At 43.1% G+C, this 16489-nt stretch overlaps 1 protein-coding gene across 1 annotated transcript in view; it reads right to left on the bottom strand.

Annotated features, from left to right (window-relative positions):
• SYN3 (synapsin III) overlaps nt 1–16489 on the bottom strand; it is a 465532-nt gene that overhangs the window by 341848 nt on the left and 107195 nt on the right. Inside the window, 1 exon segment of the mRNA XM_032646265.1 lies at nt 15001–15092. Within this exon segment, the coding sequence (XP_032502156.1) occupies nt 15001–15092 (92 nt within the window).

Genomic DNA, 16489 nt, shown 5'->3' with positions numbered 1-16489 from the left:
TTGGGTCTTCGTTGCTGCGCGTGGGCTTTCTCTAGTTGTGGTGAGCGGGGGGGGGGGGCTACTCTTCGTTGCGGTGCGCAGGCTTCTCATTGCAGTGTCTTCTCTTGTTGTGGAGCATGGGCTCTAGGTGCGGGCTTCAGTAGTTATGGCACGTGGGCTCAGTAGTTGTGACTCATGGGCTCTGGAGCGCAGGCTCAGTAGTTGTGGCGCACGGGTTTAGTTGCTCCGTGGCATGTGGGACCTTCCCGGACCAGGGCTTGAACCCGTGTCCCCTGAATTGGCAGGCGGATTTTTAACCACTGCGTCAGTAGGGAGTCCGCCTTGGCAGGTTTTAAACATGGGATTGGCATCTGATTTAATTTCAGAAGAATCACTCTGGCTGCTGTGTATAGAGAATGGATTGAAATGGGCCATGGTGGACTAACGTGTCTTTGAATTCTTTGCTGCTCCTTTCATTAACAAGTGGGATCTCCTTAAATCTAGTTTTCCCCTGTGCTTGTCTCTGACCACTAGCATGTGGCAGAAGTGACGCTGTGAAACTCCTAACTCTGGCCTTTAAGATATTTACACCTTCTATCCCTCTTGTAACTTGTCCTCTTGAATACCAGCTGCTGTATGAGAAGTCTCACTATCCTGAGACCACACTGCTGGGAGAAAGTGCAACAGCCACGTGGAGAAAGAGAGACCACATGGAGGAGCACCAAGGCACCAGAGATATGGACATGAAGATGACAGGACGTTCCAGCCCAGCCAAGCCACAAGGCATGCAGCAGCAGAACTGCCTGTTCCAGCCCTCCAGACTCCTGACCCACAGACTGCAAGCAAATAAAATGATTGAGGTTTTAAGCCATGAGGTTTGGGGGTGGTTCGTTACACAATTGATAACTGAGGCAGAGGCAAGGAGGCCAGTGAGAAGGGTACTGCAGAAATCCAGGTGAAGGAGAAAGGTGATTTTGGTCTACGGTAGGAATGGGAGTGGAGAATCAAAAAAACGCTGATATGAGAAAAAGTTTTACACACACACATCATCATCATCATCATCATCATCGGGAGAGACTCAGGGGTCTGGAGTCCCTATATCCCCTAGAGAGGATGGCACCAGTTCCATCTCCGAGGCTACCTCATTCAATGAAGGGTTGATTGTCCAAGGGTTGACTTCCTTTTCAGAAACTTCACTGCCATCAGGACAAACACTACAAAAGGTAAAGGGATATATTCCAGAATGCCTGGAAATAGGCTTAACAGCACAGAAATACTGTTTATTAGCAAAATGAAGACATATCAGAGAAAACTGTTCATCTTAATATAACATCTAACGTTTATACACTACTTCATAATTTATCAAGTATGCTCATACCTATTACCTCTTTTGATTCTATCCACTGTCCTGTGAAGTTAGAATTGCCATCCTCATGTACAAATGAGGAAACACGCTCAGAAAAGAAACACTGTTCTAAAGCCCCGTAGTCAGTAACTAGTAGAGCTAGACTTTGAACCTGTAACTTCTTCAAGCAAGTTCAATTTATTTTTTATATGACTGTTGCTAATATTTCCACATTTACTTTAAAACTACACAGAATAAAATCAAATAATGTATCATTCCATTCTGTGTTTTAGTTGTCTGCCTGTGGCTCTTCTTCGTAGGCTAGTTGTGCAATGGATTTTAAAGCAAAGTCCTTGGACTCCTGGTCTCTTGAAATCTTGTAGGTAGAGTTTGACAACATGCAGATTCCTGGGCCCCACCCAGGAACCAGATTTTCTGGTAATGGGGCCTAAGCACCTGTATTTTAATAAATAGGCCCGGGTGGGGGAGAGGGGGTGTCAAATTATTCGCCTTCATGGGAAAGGTTGAAAGTCACTGAACCAGTGGATCAATCAGCCCTTCGGAAGCAGATGGACATGCTTAAATGAAGAGACAGAGTCTGAAAACACTGAGCAAACTGTAAATGGACCACTCCTCCATGTTGCCTGGGGTGAGGAAGGGGGCCTAGACAGTCTTCTCCTTCCCCTCCCCCATCCACCAGACTCACTCAGGGGCCAGGAAAGAAAGAGTGTGCAGAAGGAGTCGTGGGGTGGGAGGGCGAGGAAGGGGCAGGCTGAACATTTCGAGAGCAGCCACTATGTTTCAGGCATTAGCAGACTTCCTCTTTCGGCCCTAAATAGGCAACACTTCCATTTTACAATTGAAGAACGTGGGAATCAGGGAATGAGGTTACTTGTGCAGTCACACAAATAGTAAGTGGGGAGTCAAGATTCGAACCCAGGATCACCTAGCACTAATGCTAGCGTTGTTTCTAGCATCAAGCTGTGCCGACCAGGTAGAAGGGAAGTGTGACATGAAGTCATGGGAGTTTGAACCCCACTCCCCTACTCATTCTCTGTGTGACCTTGGACCAGGCATTACCCTTCTCAGAAGATGTTCCTTCTCTTCTTTCAAAAAGGGGATCAAATTACCTGCCACTGAGAAGTCCCCAGCTACCCGGTAGCCTGTTAGTAAAAGGTGATGGCTTCTGAATGAGAAACAGGACGCCAAAGTCAAAAGGGTGAAGTAATCATCGGGCAATTTCTCCAACAGTGGATCGTGTCAGGTTGGGAGCAGGTGCCCTGGGATGGCAGAGTGGGATCCAGTGCGGGAGCCATTCCTGGGAGTAGCTGCAGCATGTGGGAAGGAAGGTGTGTGTGGGGCGGGCAGGGGCTCTCCGATGGCCTCTGAGGTCTCTCCCGTCCCCAATTTCTATGATCCTGGGAAGCAGGAGCCACACTGTTTTTCTCTGTCAGTGCTCCGCTCCCACTCCTGGGGGAGCTGGCAGATCTGCTGCTGGCTTGTTGGCTGGAGGCGCATGGGTAGCGGAGCCTGGCATTTCTTTACAGGCTCTCACTGTCTCTTTCTTGTGCTGCTTTCTTCCCGTTCCCACGCCCCACCTCTGCAAGTCCCCAGGGATTCTGCTTTCTCCTGCAGTGCTGAGGGCAAAGGCCTTGGGCAAAGAGATAGATCGGGCCTTCCCCCACCAAGGCTGCTCTGCTGGGACCCTCAATGCCTCATTGTCCCTGGTCTCCCAGACCCCGTCCCCTCCCAGGGAGAGAAGGCGGTGGGCGGTGTGCTGGTCAGCAAGTCCACGCCTGGTGCAAGCTGGCTGGGGTCCTCTCAGTTGTGAGCTTTTTGCTTTGCAAAGTTGTGGGATTCTTATTCATTTGAAGAGTCGGCCAGTCCTGAATGCCTTCAGCAAAGATTTCGGCACTGAGCCAGGCGCTTGGGGTACAACTTGGAAAAACAGTCCTTAACCTGATCCTCTAGGAAGGTCCAGTCCAGTGGGAGACATGAGAAGTAAATAATGATTAGTGTTCTCCTGAATCCATCACAATGCAGGGAGAGCAGTAAGAACAAGAACACAGAGCCATTGGTTGTATTGGTTCATTCCTTCATTTCATTGAACAAATAATTATTGGGAAACTCATACATGACAGGCACTGTTCTAGGGGCTGGGAATATGGGGAGCAAAACGAAGTCCCTGCCTACATGGTCTTCTCTTCTAGAAAATAATACAATAAAATAAATTATATAAATAGCACATCTTATCTATATCTGTAATGTAATAATTACATTATATAATCAAAATATAATTAATATAATATACATTGATTATAACGTTAATATTGTTATATTAATGTATTATCTAATTACATAAAGCATATCATCTGTATGTATTATTTTATATTATACATTATAATAATATTACATTAATATATTTTATTTATGTACCTAATCTATCAGCTATTGATCAATCAATCAATGAATCATCTATCATCCATCTATTTACCTATCTATAGTTTCAGGCAGTGATGACTGCCTGAAGGAAAAAAATGTATAGTTGGGGCTCGAGTGTGGGGACAGTATGGTCTGGCAAGGTCTCTCCGAGGAGGTGGCATTTGATCAGAAATTTGAAAGGGTGCGACATGGTAACATCTGCGGAGTGTTTCAGGAGAAAGGAAGAGCAGGTGCAAGGACTGTCCCCAGACACCGCTTACCTACTTCATACGTATCATTCTCAGAAGCACGGGTAAGTTACTTCTTCCCACTTTACAAATGGGGAAACCAAGAGCTAGGAAGGTGGAAAGACTAATCCAGGGCCTCCCATCTTGCAGAAGGGAAAGCTGAGACCCACCCCAGGTAGTCTGCTCTGGCCCTGCAGGTGGGCTTTCAGCCATGAAGCCACCCCTCCTACCTGGCAAGTCCTAGATGCTTTTTGGCACAGAGGAGGGGGTGCCAAATTCAACTTTAGGGAAGAAGGTAGAGAAGGGGACATGAGTGCACCAGGTCAAGGGAGGTCTCTGCCTTCCTTCTTTGCCTCTTCTGGCCCCAAAGCTGCCCCTTACCTGTGTGCACATCCACTCAAAGTCAAGAGAGAGAGGGGGAAGCTCCTCTCCCAAGTCCACAGTGCTCACTCTGCTCACATTATTTAGGTTTCTACTCAAGTCACCTCCTCAGAGAAGCCTTCCCTGATCACCCCACCTCGAATACCAGTCACTCTCTATCTCATCTTTTGCTTCAACCTTTTCTCACGACCTGCCATTAGACTGCATATTTGTTTTCTTATTTGTTGTCAGTGTCTGTAGCTTAAATGTCAGCTCCACAAAGGGTATTGTCTATTTTGTTCACTACTGTATCCTCTATGTCTGGCACATCTTTAATGAATGCAAGAAAGGAAAGTAGGAAAAGCTCAGTGTGTGTGTAACCACTTAGGAGAATGAAAGGAAGCACCTTTCCAAGCAGACACAGGCGCCGCGAAGGGAGAGTAGAAACTGAGCTCTCTGTGATTTGCTGGTGGGTGCCTGGCACTCTGAATTTGCTCAGTAAATATTTGCTGAATGAATGAATATCTGGAATTTGAAATTCCAAGTTCAGGAAGGTCAGAAGACTTTGAGCAATTATGTGTGAAATAAACATGATTTTATAATATTCTTTGATGGGATGTTTGAGAGTTCTCAGGATAGAGGTTCAGGATTGAGAGCTGATCTTGACACAAAAGCTAACATGCTAGGAGGATTTGGACAAGTCATCTTCCTCCCTGCCACCTGGGGCACAATTTGCCCACCTGTAAAATGAGGACACACAGAAAACTCTAAGGGACTCTTCTAACTCTGGACATCTAAGATTTTGTAAAATAACTCCTCCTCTGGGACAGGCCCACACATCTCCATCTTGCCCCAAATATCCCCCCTGGAAACAGTAATCCTGGGGTGGGTACCAAGGGTAGTTTTTGAGAGTCTTCAATGCCTTTCCTCAAGGTCTTGTGTTACTTAAGCTTTCTGGCTCCTTCTCTTCAACCCTCTCTGAGGTCTGACCTTCTAATGAGCGGAGACACATTATCAGCCACTGTGGTTTGAATGGGTGCCTATAATTTAGTGTTGCCTAATGCTGGACACTGAGAGCAGGGCTTGTGTAATTAGGCTGGGACCTCATTAACATCTGCCTCCGTGGGTGTTTTTCATTCTTGGTTTCTCCTGTCCTGTATTTTGAATCCCATCTGGCTGTATGGACACGGCTGCCCTTTTTTATTGCTCCATTCTGAAGCCAGGCTTGAATTTGGGCCCAGAATGGCAACAGCCATCCACAATGCATGAATCTTAACATGTCCTGGAATGGCCCCTGCTCTGCTCTCTAAATAGAATTACACAACTTTACTGAGAACATGGATTGTCTGAGTTGCTCTTGAGCATCTCGAGCTGGCTGGCAGTCCACACTTAGTTTGGGTGTTTGACAGAAACCAGAGTAAAGGGTACTATCAGTTTAATTACTACAATTACCCATGATTTAACCAGCTCATGTGTAATACTTTGCCATATACAAAGCACTAGTAGAATCTGGCCTTGAGCAGAGATGTGGACTGTTTTGTTTACCGGTGATTCCTACGAGTTATTCTTTTGGGGCCCTCCTGCCCCCACCCCATTCTTCTCTGCCCTGCTCTGAGCCCCAGGAGGCTGAACTCTGTGGACAGCACCTATCAGGCTCTCTTGCTCATTGGGCCAAAGTGAGGTCCCAGCAGGAGACTGGAGGGCAGGGGGAAAGGAGGGTGGTGGTACTTCTTCCTAGTGCCCACCCTGCTTCAGTACAGGACTTTGGAGGTAGCTAAGTTCCTCTACAACTATTGCTTCAACTGCATGGCTCTCCTGCCCAAGTCTAGGTGAAACCTTCTGGATTGAGTCTATTAATTCTACTTCCTTTCCTTGTCCCTTCACCCCTAATGATGATAATGGCTTCTTGCTGTTGTTATTGGATGCCTCATGTTCCCTGAGCCCCACACACCTCTCCGTAAGTGATTCCTTTATTAAAATCTCTTTATTTAAACCATTTGGGGATGAATTCTGTTTTCTGCCTAGCCCCTGTCTGATACAATCCTTAATATCTGGAATGGAACCTGGAACATAATAGGCCCTTAGTAAACATCTGTGGAATGAATAAACTTTTCACATATGTCATTTAATCCTTACAAAAACTATGTAAAATAATACAATTACCTTTTACAGATGAAGAAGCTGAGGTTCAGAGAGAGGTAGAATCTCAGGTCTGAGCAACAGATTTCTAAGGAAGAGCAACACACACATCCTGTACCCCAGATGAGCCTGAGTCACACTCAGCACCTGGGAGAAATCTCTACTTCCTGCTGCTTCCAGCACAGACCCAGAGTCCACTCATGCTGGCCTGGGGTGGGCTCAACAGGACCAGATGCCAAGGAGTGGACAAGGGTAATGTGAGTAAGAGAATAACAAAATTTCTATCCTTCTTTGCCTCTTATTACAGTTTTTTACTTAAAGTCTATTTTGTCTGAAATAACTATGGCTACCCCTGCTCTGTTTGGTTTCTATTTGCATGGAATATCTTTTTCTACCCCTTCACTTTCAGCCTATGAGTGTATTTAAAGCTAAAGTGAATCTCTTTCAAGCAGCATATTGTTGGGCCTTTTTTTCTTTCAACTCGTTCAGCCACTCTATGTCTTTTAATTGAAAATTTTAATCCATTTACACTTAAAATAGTTATTTAAAGTACTATTGCCATTTCGTTAACTGTTTTCTGGCTGGCTTGTAGTTCCTTTGTCCTTTCTTCCTCTCTTGCTGGGTTCCTTCATGATTTGATGCTTTTCTGTAGGGGTTTGCTTTGAATCCTTTCTTCTGTTTTGTGTATCTCCTATAGGTTTTTGCTTTATGGGTACCATGAGGCTTACATAAAAAATTTTATAGTACAGTCTATTTTAAGCTGATAACAATTTAACTTTAATCACATACAAAAACTACTCTTTTATTTGCCCCTCCCTATATTTTGTTTCTGATGCCACAATTTACACCTTTTTATATTGTATATTCATTAACTAATCATCGTAGCTATTGTTATTTTTAATACTTCTGGTCTTTTAACCTTTTTACTAAAGTTAAAAGTGATTTACACACCACCAATACAGTATTAGAGTCTTCTTAATCTAACTAATTACTTTTATCAGTTTTATACTTTCATATGTTTTCATTTTACTAATGAGCGCCCTCTTTTTTTTTTTTTTCCTGTACGCAGGCCTCTCACTGTTGTGGCCTCTCCCGTTGCGGAGCACAGGCTCCGGACGCGCAGCCTCAGCGGCCATGGCTCACGGGCCTAGCCGCTTCGCGGCATGTGGGATCTTCCCGGACCGGGGCATGAACCCGTGTCCCCTGCACTGGCAGGCGGACTCTTAACCACTGTGCCACCAGGGAAGCCCCATGAGTGCCCTCTTATTTCACTAAGTTCTCACTGTCTAAATTCAGATTCTTGGATCCCCTCAGTATTTGTCTACTGTCTAATTGTATTTTTTCATACTACTCATAATGAGGAACTTACTGCCTCTTTAAGCAGCTCTAACTATGAAACAATCTCCCCCTTGTTAAAAAGGCAGTCCAGTAAGTGGTGACACAAAGGCTCTGGAGCCAACTACCTAGGCTTGAATCCTAGTTTTGACCCTTACTTGCTGGAGACCTGGATTCCATTACTCAACTTATTGGTGCTTCAATCTTCTCATCTAGAAATGTGGATAACAGTACACATTTAATAGGGTTGTTGAAAGGATGAAATGAGTCAATACATGTTAAGTGCTTGGGACAGTGCCTAGCACGTAGGAAATGCTATAAAGCGTTTGTTAAATAAATAAAAATTCATGAATTCTGCATGTGCAATTCAAGCTGGCTTTATCAAAAAGGATTTTTTTGGCTCCAGCTTGGAGATGAGTCTGGATCCAGGGCCTTGAATAACATCAGCAGGTCATTGACTCTCTTTCTCTATCTTGGCTGTGTTTTCCTTTGCCTTGGATTCATTCTCAGCAGATCCTTTCCTCTAAGAGAAAGAGCCATGGCCACCAGCAGCTCCAGGAGTTCATCCCACCAGCTCAGCAGCCCCAGCAGAACACGTGTGTCTCTCACCCAAGAGTTCCAGCAAAAGTCTCACATGAATTCTCATTGGCCTGGCTTGGGTCCCAGGCTTTTTTTCCCCCCAGTGTGACATTCTGATTCTAGGGCTGGTTATTGCTGTCAGCTCTAGACACCACACAGACTGCAAGCTGGGGAAGGGTCGCCCCAATGGAAAATCTAGGTGCCATTCCCCAAAGCAGGAGGAATAGATGCTGGAGAAAACCAGCAGTGGTCTGCTCTACCACCCATCTTGTTCATCTTCCCCAAAGGTGCTCCCCACGAGCAAGACTTTAGATGATCTCAGCTTTGCTCCTATTGTAGACTTGGAAGTGCTTTAGGGCATTTTCAGTGCAACACCTAAGTCTCTTTGAAAGAATACACTGCAAGGCAAGAGCACTGCTCAACATTCCTGCTTTGGGAGACCACAGCTAGGGCTTGGTATGGCACTACATGCCGGAGGAAGATTCTAGTGACTCCTCACCTGCAGGATGCAGTGTGAGTCAGGCTGGGGCTACCTGGTTTGTGTGCACATTCTTGCAGGTCTGGCACCTTGTAACCTGTGGCTCGCTGAAATAAGCTGCTGGGCTGAGATTGTAAGCACCATCCTGGGCATGGACAAAATAAATCTTAACAGTTCCATGGATCCTAGAACCCAGGGCTTTGGCTATACTGGCACTGTTCTCACAGCCCTGGCTACTGATGCTTATGGTCTTCCACCAGAAGCATCAACATCATCTGGAAGCCTTTGTGCTCAAATCAAGGTCACAGGACTGACAGCATTGGCTTCATCTGGGAACTTGTAGGAAACTCAGAATCTCAGGTCCTACCTGAAGACCTAATGGATGGGAATGCATTTTAACAAGATCTCTAGGGGGTTTGTATGCACGTTAAAATTTGAGAAGCACTACTGTATCAGTTTTCTAGGGCTTCCTTAACAAAGTACCACAAACTGCATGGCTTAAAACAACAGAAATTTATTCTTTCACAGTTCTAGAGGCTCAAAGTCTGAAATCAAGGTGTCAGCAGAGTTGGTTTCTTCTGAGGGCCGAGGGAAAATTCGTTCTATGCCTGTCTCCTAGCTTCTGCTGATGGATGGCAATCCTTGGCATTCCTTATCTTGTATCACTCTAATTTCTGCTTCCATCATCACATAGTTTTTCCTTGTGTCTCTGTGTCCAAGCTTCCCTCTTCTTATAAGGATACCAATCACATTGGATTAAGGGCCCACCTTACTCCAGTATGGCCTTAACTTATTACATTTGCAATGATCCTACTTCCAAAGAAGATCACATTCTGGGGTACTAGTCTTAGGACTTTAACACATCTTTTCTGGGGAGACACAATTCAAACCATTACAACTACCTTCCAAGCCTGCCATTCTTAAGTGCTGGGAGACTAGCTGGGCTTCCCTGGTGGCGCAGTGGTTGAGAGTCTGCCTGCAAATGCAGGGAACATGGGTTCATGCCTCAGTCGGGGAAGATCCCACATGCCGCAGAGCGGCTGGGCCCGTGAGCCATGGACGCTGAGCCTGTGCTCCACAACGGGAGAGGCCACAACAGTGAGAGGCCCGCGTACAGCAAAAAAAAAAAAAAAAAAAAAAATTGGAAAAAAAAAAAAGAATCAGCTGCAACAGTTTTGTAAATTTATTTTTGTGAACATTTTAATAAATTTTGGAAGAAGATGGCAGGTCTAGAATGAGGCTTGAGATATCCATTTCTGCAAGGTGATCTTCTTCAGGCAGCACACCCCCAGGATACTCAGCTTTACAGATGACCCAGCCCCAGTTCAGGGCCAATGTGCAAGCAATCTGGGGAGATACTCCATCAGGCTGCCCACTGGAATCACCGGGGGAGTGTTTTTTTTGGTTTGCTTTTGTTTTTTGTTTGCGGTACGCGGGCCTCTCACTGTTGTGGCCTCTCCCGTTGCGGAGCACAGGCTCCAGACGCGCAGCCTCAGCGGCCATGGTTCACGGGCCCAGCCGCTCCACGGCATGTGGGATCTTCCAGGACCAGGGCACAAACCCATGTCCGCTGCATCAGCAGGCAGACTCTCAACCACTGCGCCACCAGGGAAGCCCCCACCTGGGGAGTTTTAAAGCTACCAATACCTAAGTTGTACCCTCAGAGAGTCTAGTGTAATTGGTTTTTCCTATTGCCTGGCTATCAGGATTTTAAAACATTTCCCAGGTAATTCTAATCTGCAGCCAAATTTGGGGATTAATGGAATAGATGCTCTCATTTCTACATATTACAAAGAAGATGATCCAGTCCCTTTCCCAGATAGGGAAATAAGACATAAGACAAATAATCCCAAATATGAACATACACAGATTCCTAAATATTGAATTTTACGTTTTTTATAGTTTTTATGTGCATAATGAGGCTGCTGTGAGAAGTAAATAAATGTATATATGTAGCACCATTCTCAAAATCTCCCATGATGGAAGACCTGTTAATTTCTCCTTGCAGTTTTGCCAATTTTTGAAGTACATTTTGAGGCACTTTTTTTGAGCCCTATAAATTTAAAATTATTATCTCTTCTTGGTCAATGACTCCTTTATCATAATGGGTTACTTCCTTTTTCCTGGTAATTCTTTTCACCTGGAAGTCTATTTTTCCCCCTGATATTAATACAACTATATTGGCTAGCTTTCTTTTGCCCAGTTGTTATGTGGTATGTATAAGTATGTATGTATATATATATATTTATTTATAACTTATTTAATATTTAACTTATATATTTATTTAATATATATATTTATTTCCATCTTTTAACTTTCAAACATTCTACAGTCTTATGTTTTAGATGAATCTCCTGAATGGAATATAGCTATATTTTAAAGAAATCTACTCTAGGGGAGTTCCCAGTGGCCTAGTGGTCAGGATTCCGGGCTTTCACTGCCACGGGCCAGGTTCAATCCCTGGTCGGGGAACTAAGATCTCACAAGCAGCACAGCCAAAAACAACAACAACAAAAAAAACTACTCTGACAATCTTGCTGTAGATGCTCCATAAATTGAGTATTTAGTTCATTTACATTTAATATAATTACTCATATATACTGGTGATAAAAATATTTAGCAACTTGTAGGGTACTTTGAGAAAGCTGCAGTTCTCACAAGCGACCATGAGATGGCAACTCTAGGGGACTCACAGGCAAACAGCCTTGAAGGGACAAAGGGAACCAGGCGTTTGCTCTCTGGGGTTCCACTACTGTTTCCAAGGGTGTATCTCCCCTGCAACATTTGGGCATCCTCTGACCACGGGAGAAACAAGGATATGGGATGGGGGACAGGAGTGTGGTGAACTGGGGGACAAAAGAGTAGTTCAATGGCCATGCCTAACCATGGGGTAAGTAAAGGTGGCTGAAGGCATTCAGTGGGCTCAGGTCAGAGGCTATTTATCAATTTGTATAGAAAAATTTCAATATTTTAATAACCAGTACTGCTGTACACACTATTCAGAATACCAGCCTGCTGATATACCAGCCTGCTGATATATATGGGTCTACACCTATCATCTTATTTTGTGTTATTTATAACACCTGTTCTACGTTAGTTTTTCTCTCCTTTCTTGTTTTCTTTTATTATTTCTATTTTTCTTTCTCATTGTTTTTTATTTATTTATTTTAAATATTTTTTTTTGTTTATTTATGGTTGCTTTGGGGCTCCGTTGCTGCATGCGGGCTTTCTCTAGTTGCAGTGAGCGGGGGCTACTCTTTGTTGCAGGGCGCGGGCTTCTCATTGCGGTGGCTTCTCTTCTTGCGGAGCATGGGCTCTAGTCACACGGGCTTCAGTAGTTGTGGCACAGGCTCAGTAGTTGCGGCGCCCGGGCTTAGTTGCTCCGCGGCACGTGGGATCTTCCCGAACCAGGGCTCGAACCCATATCCTCTGCATTAGCAGATGGAATCCTAACCACTGCGCCACCAGGGAAGCCCCTGTCATCGTTTTTAAGTACTACATTCTGTTTCTATTTTTTAAGTAATTATCACAGAGATTACCTTTACTTTTTCTTTAATTCTTTAATTTTCATCTTTAACTTTTCAAAGCCTGTTATTAATCAATACATAACTTTCCACCCTGACACTACAAGGGCCTCAGAACATCTTAATTATATTTAGCCCCAGCCTCTACTCACTTACTGTGGTTTATTTGAATCCTTCATATATTTTAAAAATCCATAAGATATCATTATTATGATTATTAATTGTTTTTTGAAGACAATGTTTATTAGCATTTCCACCTTCTTTGCTCTTCATGTATTCTTGCTGCTCTACGTTATTCTGAGGTCATTTCCTTTTTGCCTAAAGTACATACTTTACAATTTCCCTTAGTGAGGTCTTATCTTTATAAATGTTATTTTGCCTTCTTTCATAAAATACATTTCCCTGAGGATGACGATTATTTTCTTTCAGCACACTGAAGGTATCTTTCCACCCCTGCTGCCTGAGAGCCAAGTGTCAGTCAGTCTGTTACTCCAATCAAGTAATCTGCCTTTTTCCCTTGGCTACTTTTTATTTTTCTTTATCTTTCTGTACTTAAACTATTGTGTTTTGGTATAGAATTCTTTTTAGTAATCCTGCTTTAAATTTGTTGAGCTTCTGATGTTGGTAGTTTGGTATCTTCCTGAAAGATTCTCAGCTATCATTTCTTATTTTACTGCCTCTGCTCCATTCTCTTTTCCCTCCCTTTATGAAACTCTGGCTAAATGAATGTTAGACCTTCTCAGGAGATCTAACCATCTCTTCTGCATTTCCAGTCTTTTTTCTCTTTGTGCTTCATTTGGGATAATTTCTTTGGCTCTACCTTTCATTTCATTAACGCCTTTTCTATGGTGTCTAATATGCCATTAAATACAACATTTACAATAATTTTGGTTATTGTAGTTTTCATTTCTAGAAGTTCTGTTTGGTTTTAATAAAACTGGTTGTGTCATTCTTTATAGTTTCCTATTCCTTGCAGATATCTTCCAACCTGATTTTTTTCAACTTAATATGTATGATTTTTTTCTTTTAAGAATGTGTGTTTTTGAGGGTATCTTTCTGCTTATCTATATTTCCTGTTTCTTCTCATTCATAATGTATATGCCTGGTTATTGTTGACTATGTGCTAGCTATTATACAAAAAGTTATCTGAATAATTATTCGAAGCCTAGTATCAAAGTGCCTTCCACTACACAGGATCTGCTTTGACTTCTGGCATGTCTGGGATTACCATAAACTAAATTTAATGCTTGCGCTTCCCTGGAAGGCCAATCAAAGTGCAATTCAAGCTTCAGTGACTTGTGAGGGCTCATCTACCTATACTTCACATTCACCTTGAGATGTAGTCCTTTGAGGTCTCAGCTTATTTTGGGTAGGGTCTACCATTATACCTTGAGAAAACCTGGGTATTTCTTTCTTTCTCCCTTGCCCCTGCTAGGCTATCAAAACCAATTTTCAAATTTGCTAGACTCAGCAGTACTCTCAGGAAAAATGAGGCTTCTGTACTCATTTATCTCTCTGGATTTCCATTTCCTATCATTCTCTTCCTAGTAAGTCCTTACTGTCATGTCAACTCTTTGATGGATTTGAAGATTATCGTTATTTAAAACCAGTTTTTAAGTTGTTTTCAGATAACCTACAGTTGGTCTACCATTATTGGAAATAGGAAGCCATGTAATGTTTTCATTGGCAAATGGCAGGTACTCAGTAAATGATGGCTGATTTAGTAAAATTATCAAAATTTCCCAAACATACTCCTTTTTTTGCTTCTTGGTTTGTACAAAGACTGTTTCCTATTCTTAAAACACATAGAATGCCCATATTCTACCATCTGACAAGGCTCAGAACAAATGCCACCTTTTCCTCAAATTTCTTCTTGTTGTCTCTACTCCCTCAAATCTGAATTCTATTTCTTCCCCACCTAAACCCTCACAGGACCTAGTCTGTACCATTCTTTGGGTACTTAACTAGATAGAAATATTTTAATCCACTATTTACCTCTCCTGCAGATTTATACTTTTTTGACATTTCTGATCTTCTGAAGAATTCCCTCACTTCCCCTCCAGTTCAGCTGTTTATACTATAAACAGATTTGGGGGGGAAATATTATATCTAGTACTTTTAGGTGTGATGTCCTGGGAGGGGAGTCTCTGAACACTTACTCTGTTCTACTGCTGGAAGCGGGATGCAGCCTATTCTAATAAACTCTTAACATTTGTACAGCACTTTAGAATTAATAGGGTATTCTCACACGCATGCCTTCTACTTCCATGTTCACTATCATCATGCCGCAGATGAGAATCACAGGGCAAGAGAGACTAAATAAAGAGCCATAAAGTCAGAAATGGAACCCAAGTCTTCTTTCTCCAGGCCCAGGGCCCATTCCAGCATACTCAGTTGCTTTCCCATATTGTTTGTGCCACCAGTCATTCCTATGCAATAATACCTAAAACTCTCTGGAAGCAGACATTCCGTACATGAAAGCACGTGTAGTAGAGGAGTTAGGTTGTAGGCAATAGACTAAGGGGTTGGCAAAGGAAGATACCCCATACACACCTCTCAAATGAAGGTTTTCTGTACCTCAGTCCACCTTACCTCACAATCTTGGTCCCATTTCTCACAACCTGCATGTCCACCATACAGCCCCCAGTAACATAGGCAGCTAGGTTCAACTCTGAGAATTCAGCCTGAAAGAGAAAGCAAAACAATAAGGATTCATCAAATACTAGTGATGCCAATAACTTATAACATTTATTTGGTACTTATATGTGCCAAATACACATTTAAACCTCACCTGAAACACAGGAAATTAGTAATATTTTTTATCGCCCTTTTTGAAAGATGAGGAAGCTGAGGTGCAGAGAGACATAGTGACATGTCCAAAGTCGCACTGCTACTAACTTCTACCTCCTTGAAGGTGGAAGAAGCAACTCTAACTCCAGTGGAGGGGACGGTGGGGAGAGATAGGAGGTGGGCATGGAAGAAACTTCATGGTCACCGAGAGAGGGGCAGAGGCAAGAGTATAGGGAGTATTCTTGATGTTTCTGTGCCAGCTACAATCCTGCACTTGTATTTTATTAGACACTTCTGTATCCTTATAAGTCCATCTTTTTGTTGGCTTATTTGTTTGAGCAAGCTTTAGCAAATCTATGTTGCTATTCCTGTGGAATATATCCGTCCTACCAGATTATATGCTCCCTGGGGATAGCGATTTGATGTTATAACCGTCTGTTTCCTAGGGTTGCCATAACAAAGTACCACCACTAGGTGGCTTAAACACAGAACACTGTCTTCTCACAGTTGTGGAGGCTAGAAGTCCAAAATCAAGGTGTGGGCAGGGTTGGTTCTTTCCGAGGGCTGTGCAGGAAGGCTCTGTTCCAGTCCTCTCTCCTTGGTTTGTAGATGGCCACCTTCTCCCTATCTCTCATTACAATGTTTTTCCTCTATGCGTGTCTCTGTATCCCTTTTACCAGTCATACTGGATTAGGACCTCACTTTAACTTGATTACCTCTGTAAATATCCTATCTCCAAATACCTATGTCCAAAAAAGGTCACATTCTGAGGTACTAGAGGTTAGGATTTCAACACAGGAATTTTAGGGAAACACAATTCAACCTGTAACCCCATCCTAGAAAATGCATAGTACTAGACTGACTTACACAGAAGCCAAAAGCTATTTCTTTGAATTTAACAAACAAAAATAACTGCTCACACACATGAAACACTATGTTCCAGGTACTGTCCTAAGCATTTTATACGTATGAATTCATTTAATCCTCATACTTGTCCAGATGAAAAACCGAGGCAGAGAGAGAGCAAATAACTTGCACACTGTCACACAGTAGGTAGCAGAGCCAGGATTTAACCCCAGGAAGTCTGGCTCCAGCCTGTGCTTTTAACTGCTGCACCCCACTGTCCTCACTGTTTAGCTGAATAAGGTATTAGGTGGATTACAAATGGGAATTTTAGGGACCTAAAAATAAACCACTTAAAGAGAAAAACAAGTTTACATTGAAGGGAAATATCATTTCATGGTGATTTAACTGCATCCCCTTGGAATCATTTACCAGGAATTATGACCGA

Source organism: Phocoena sinus, chromosome 10 (genome assembly GCF_008692025.1).
Source record: "Phocoena sinus isolate mPhoSin1 chromosome 10, mPhoSin1.pri, whole genome shotgun sequence".
In the NCBI taxonomy this organism is placed as follows: domain Eukaryota; kingdom Metazoa; phylum Chordata; class Mammalia; order Artiodactyla; family Phocoenidae; genus Phocoena; species Phocoena sinus.
The sequence above is the reverse complement of the archived record's forward strand: the minus strand, read 5'-3'. Positions and strand labels throughout refer to the sequence as shown.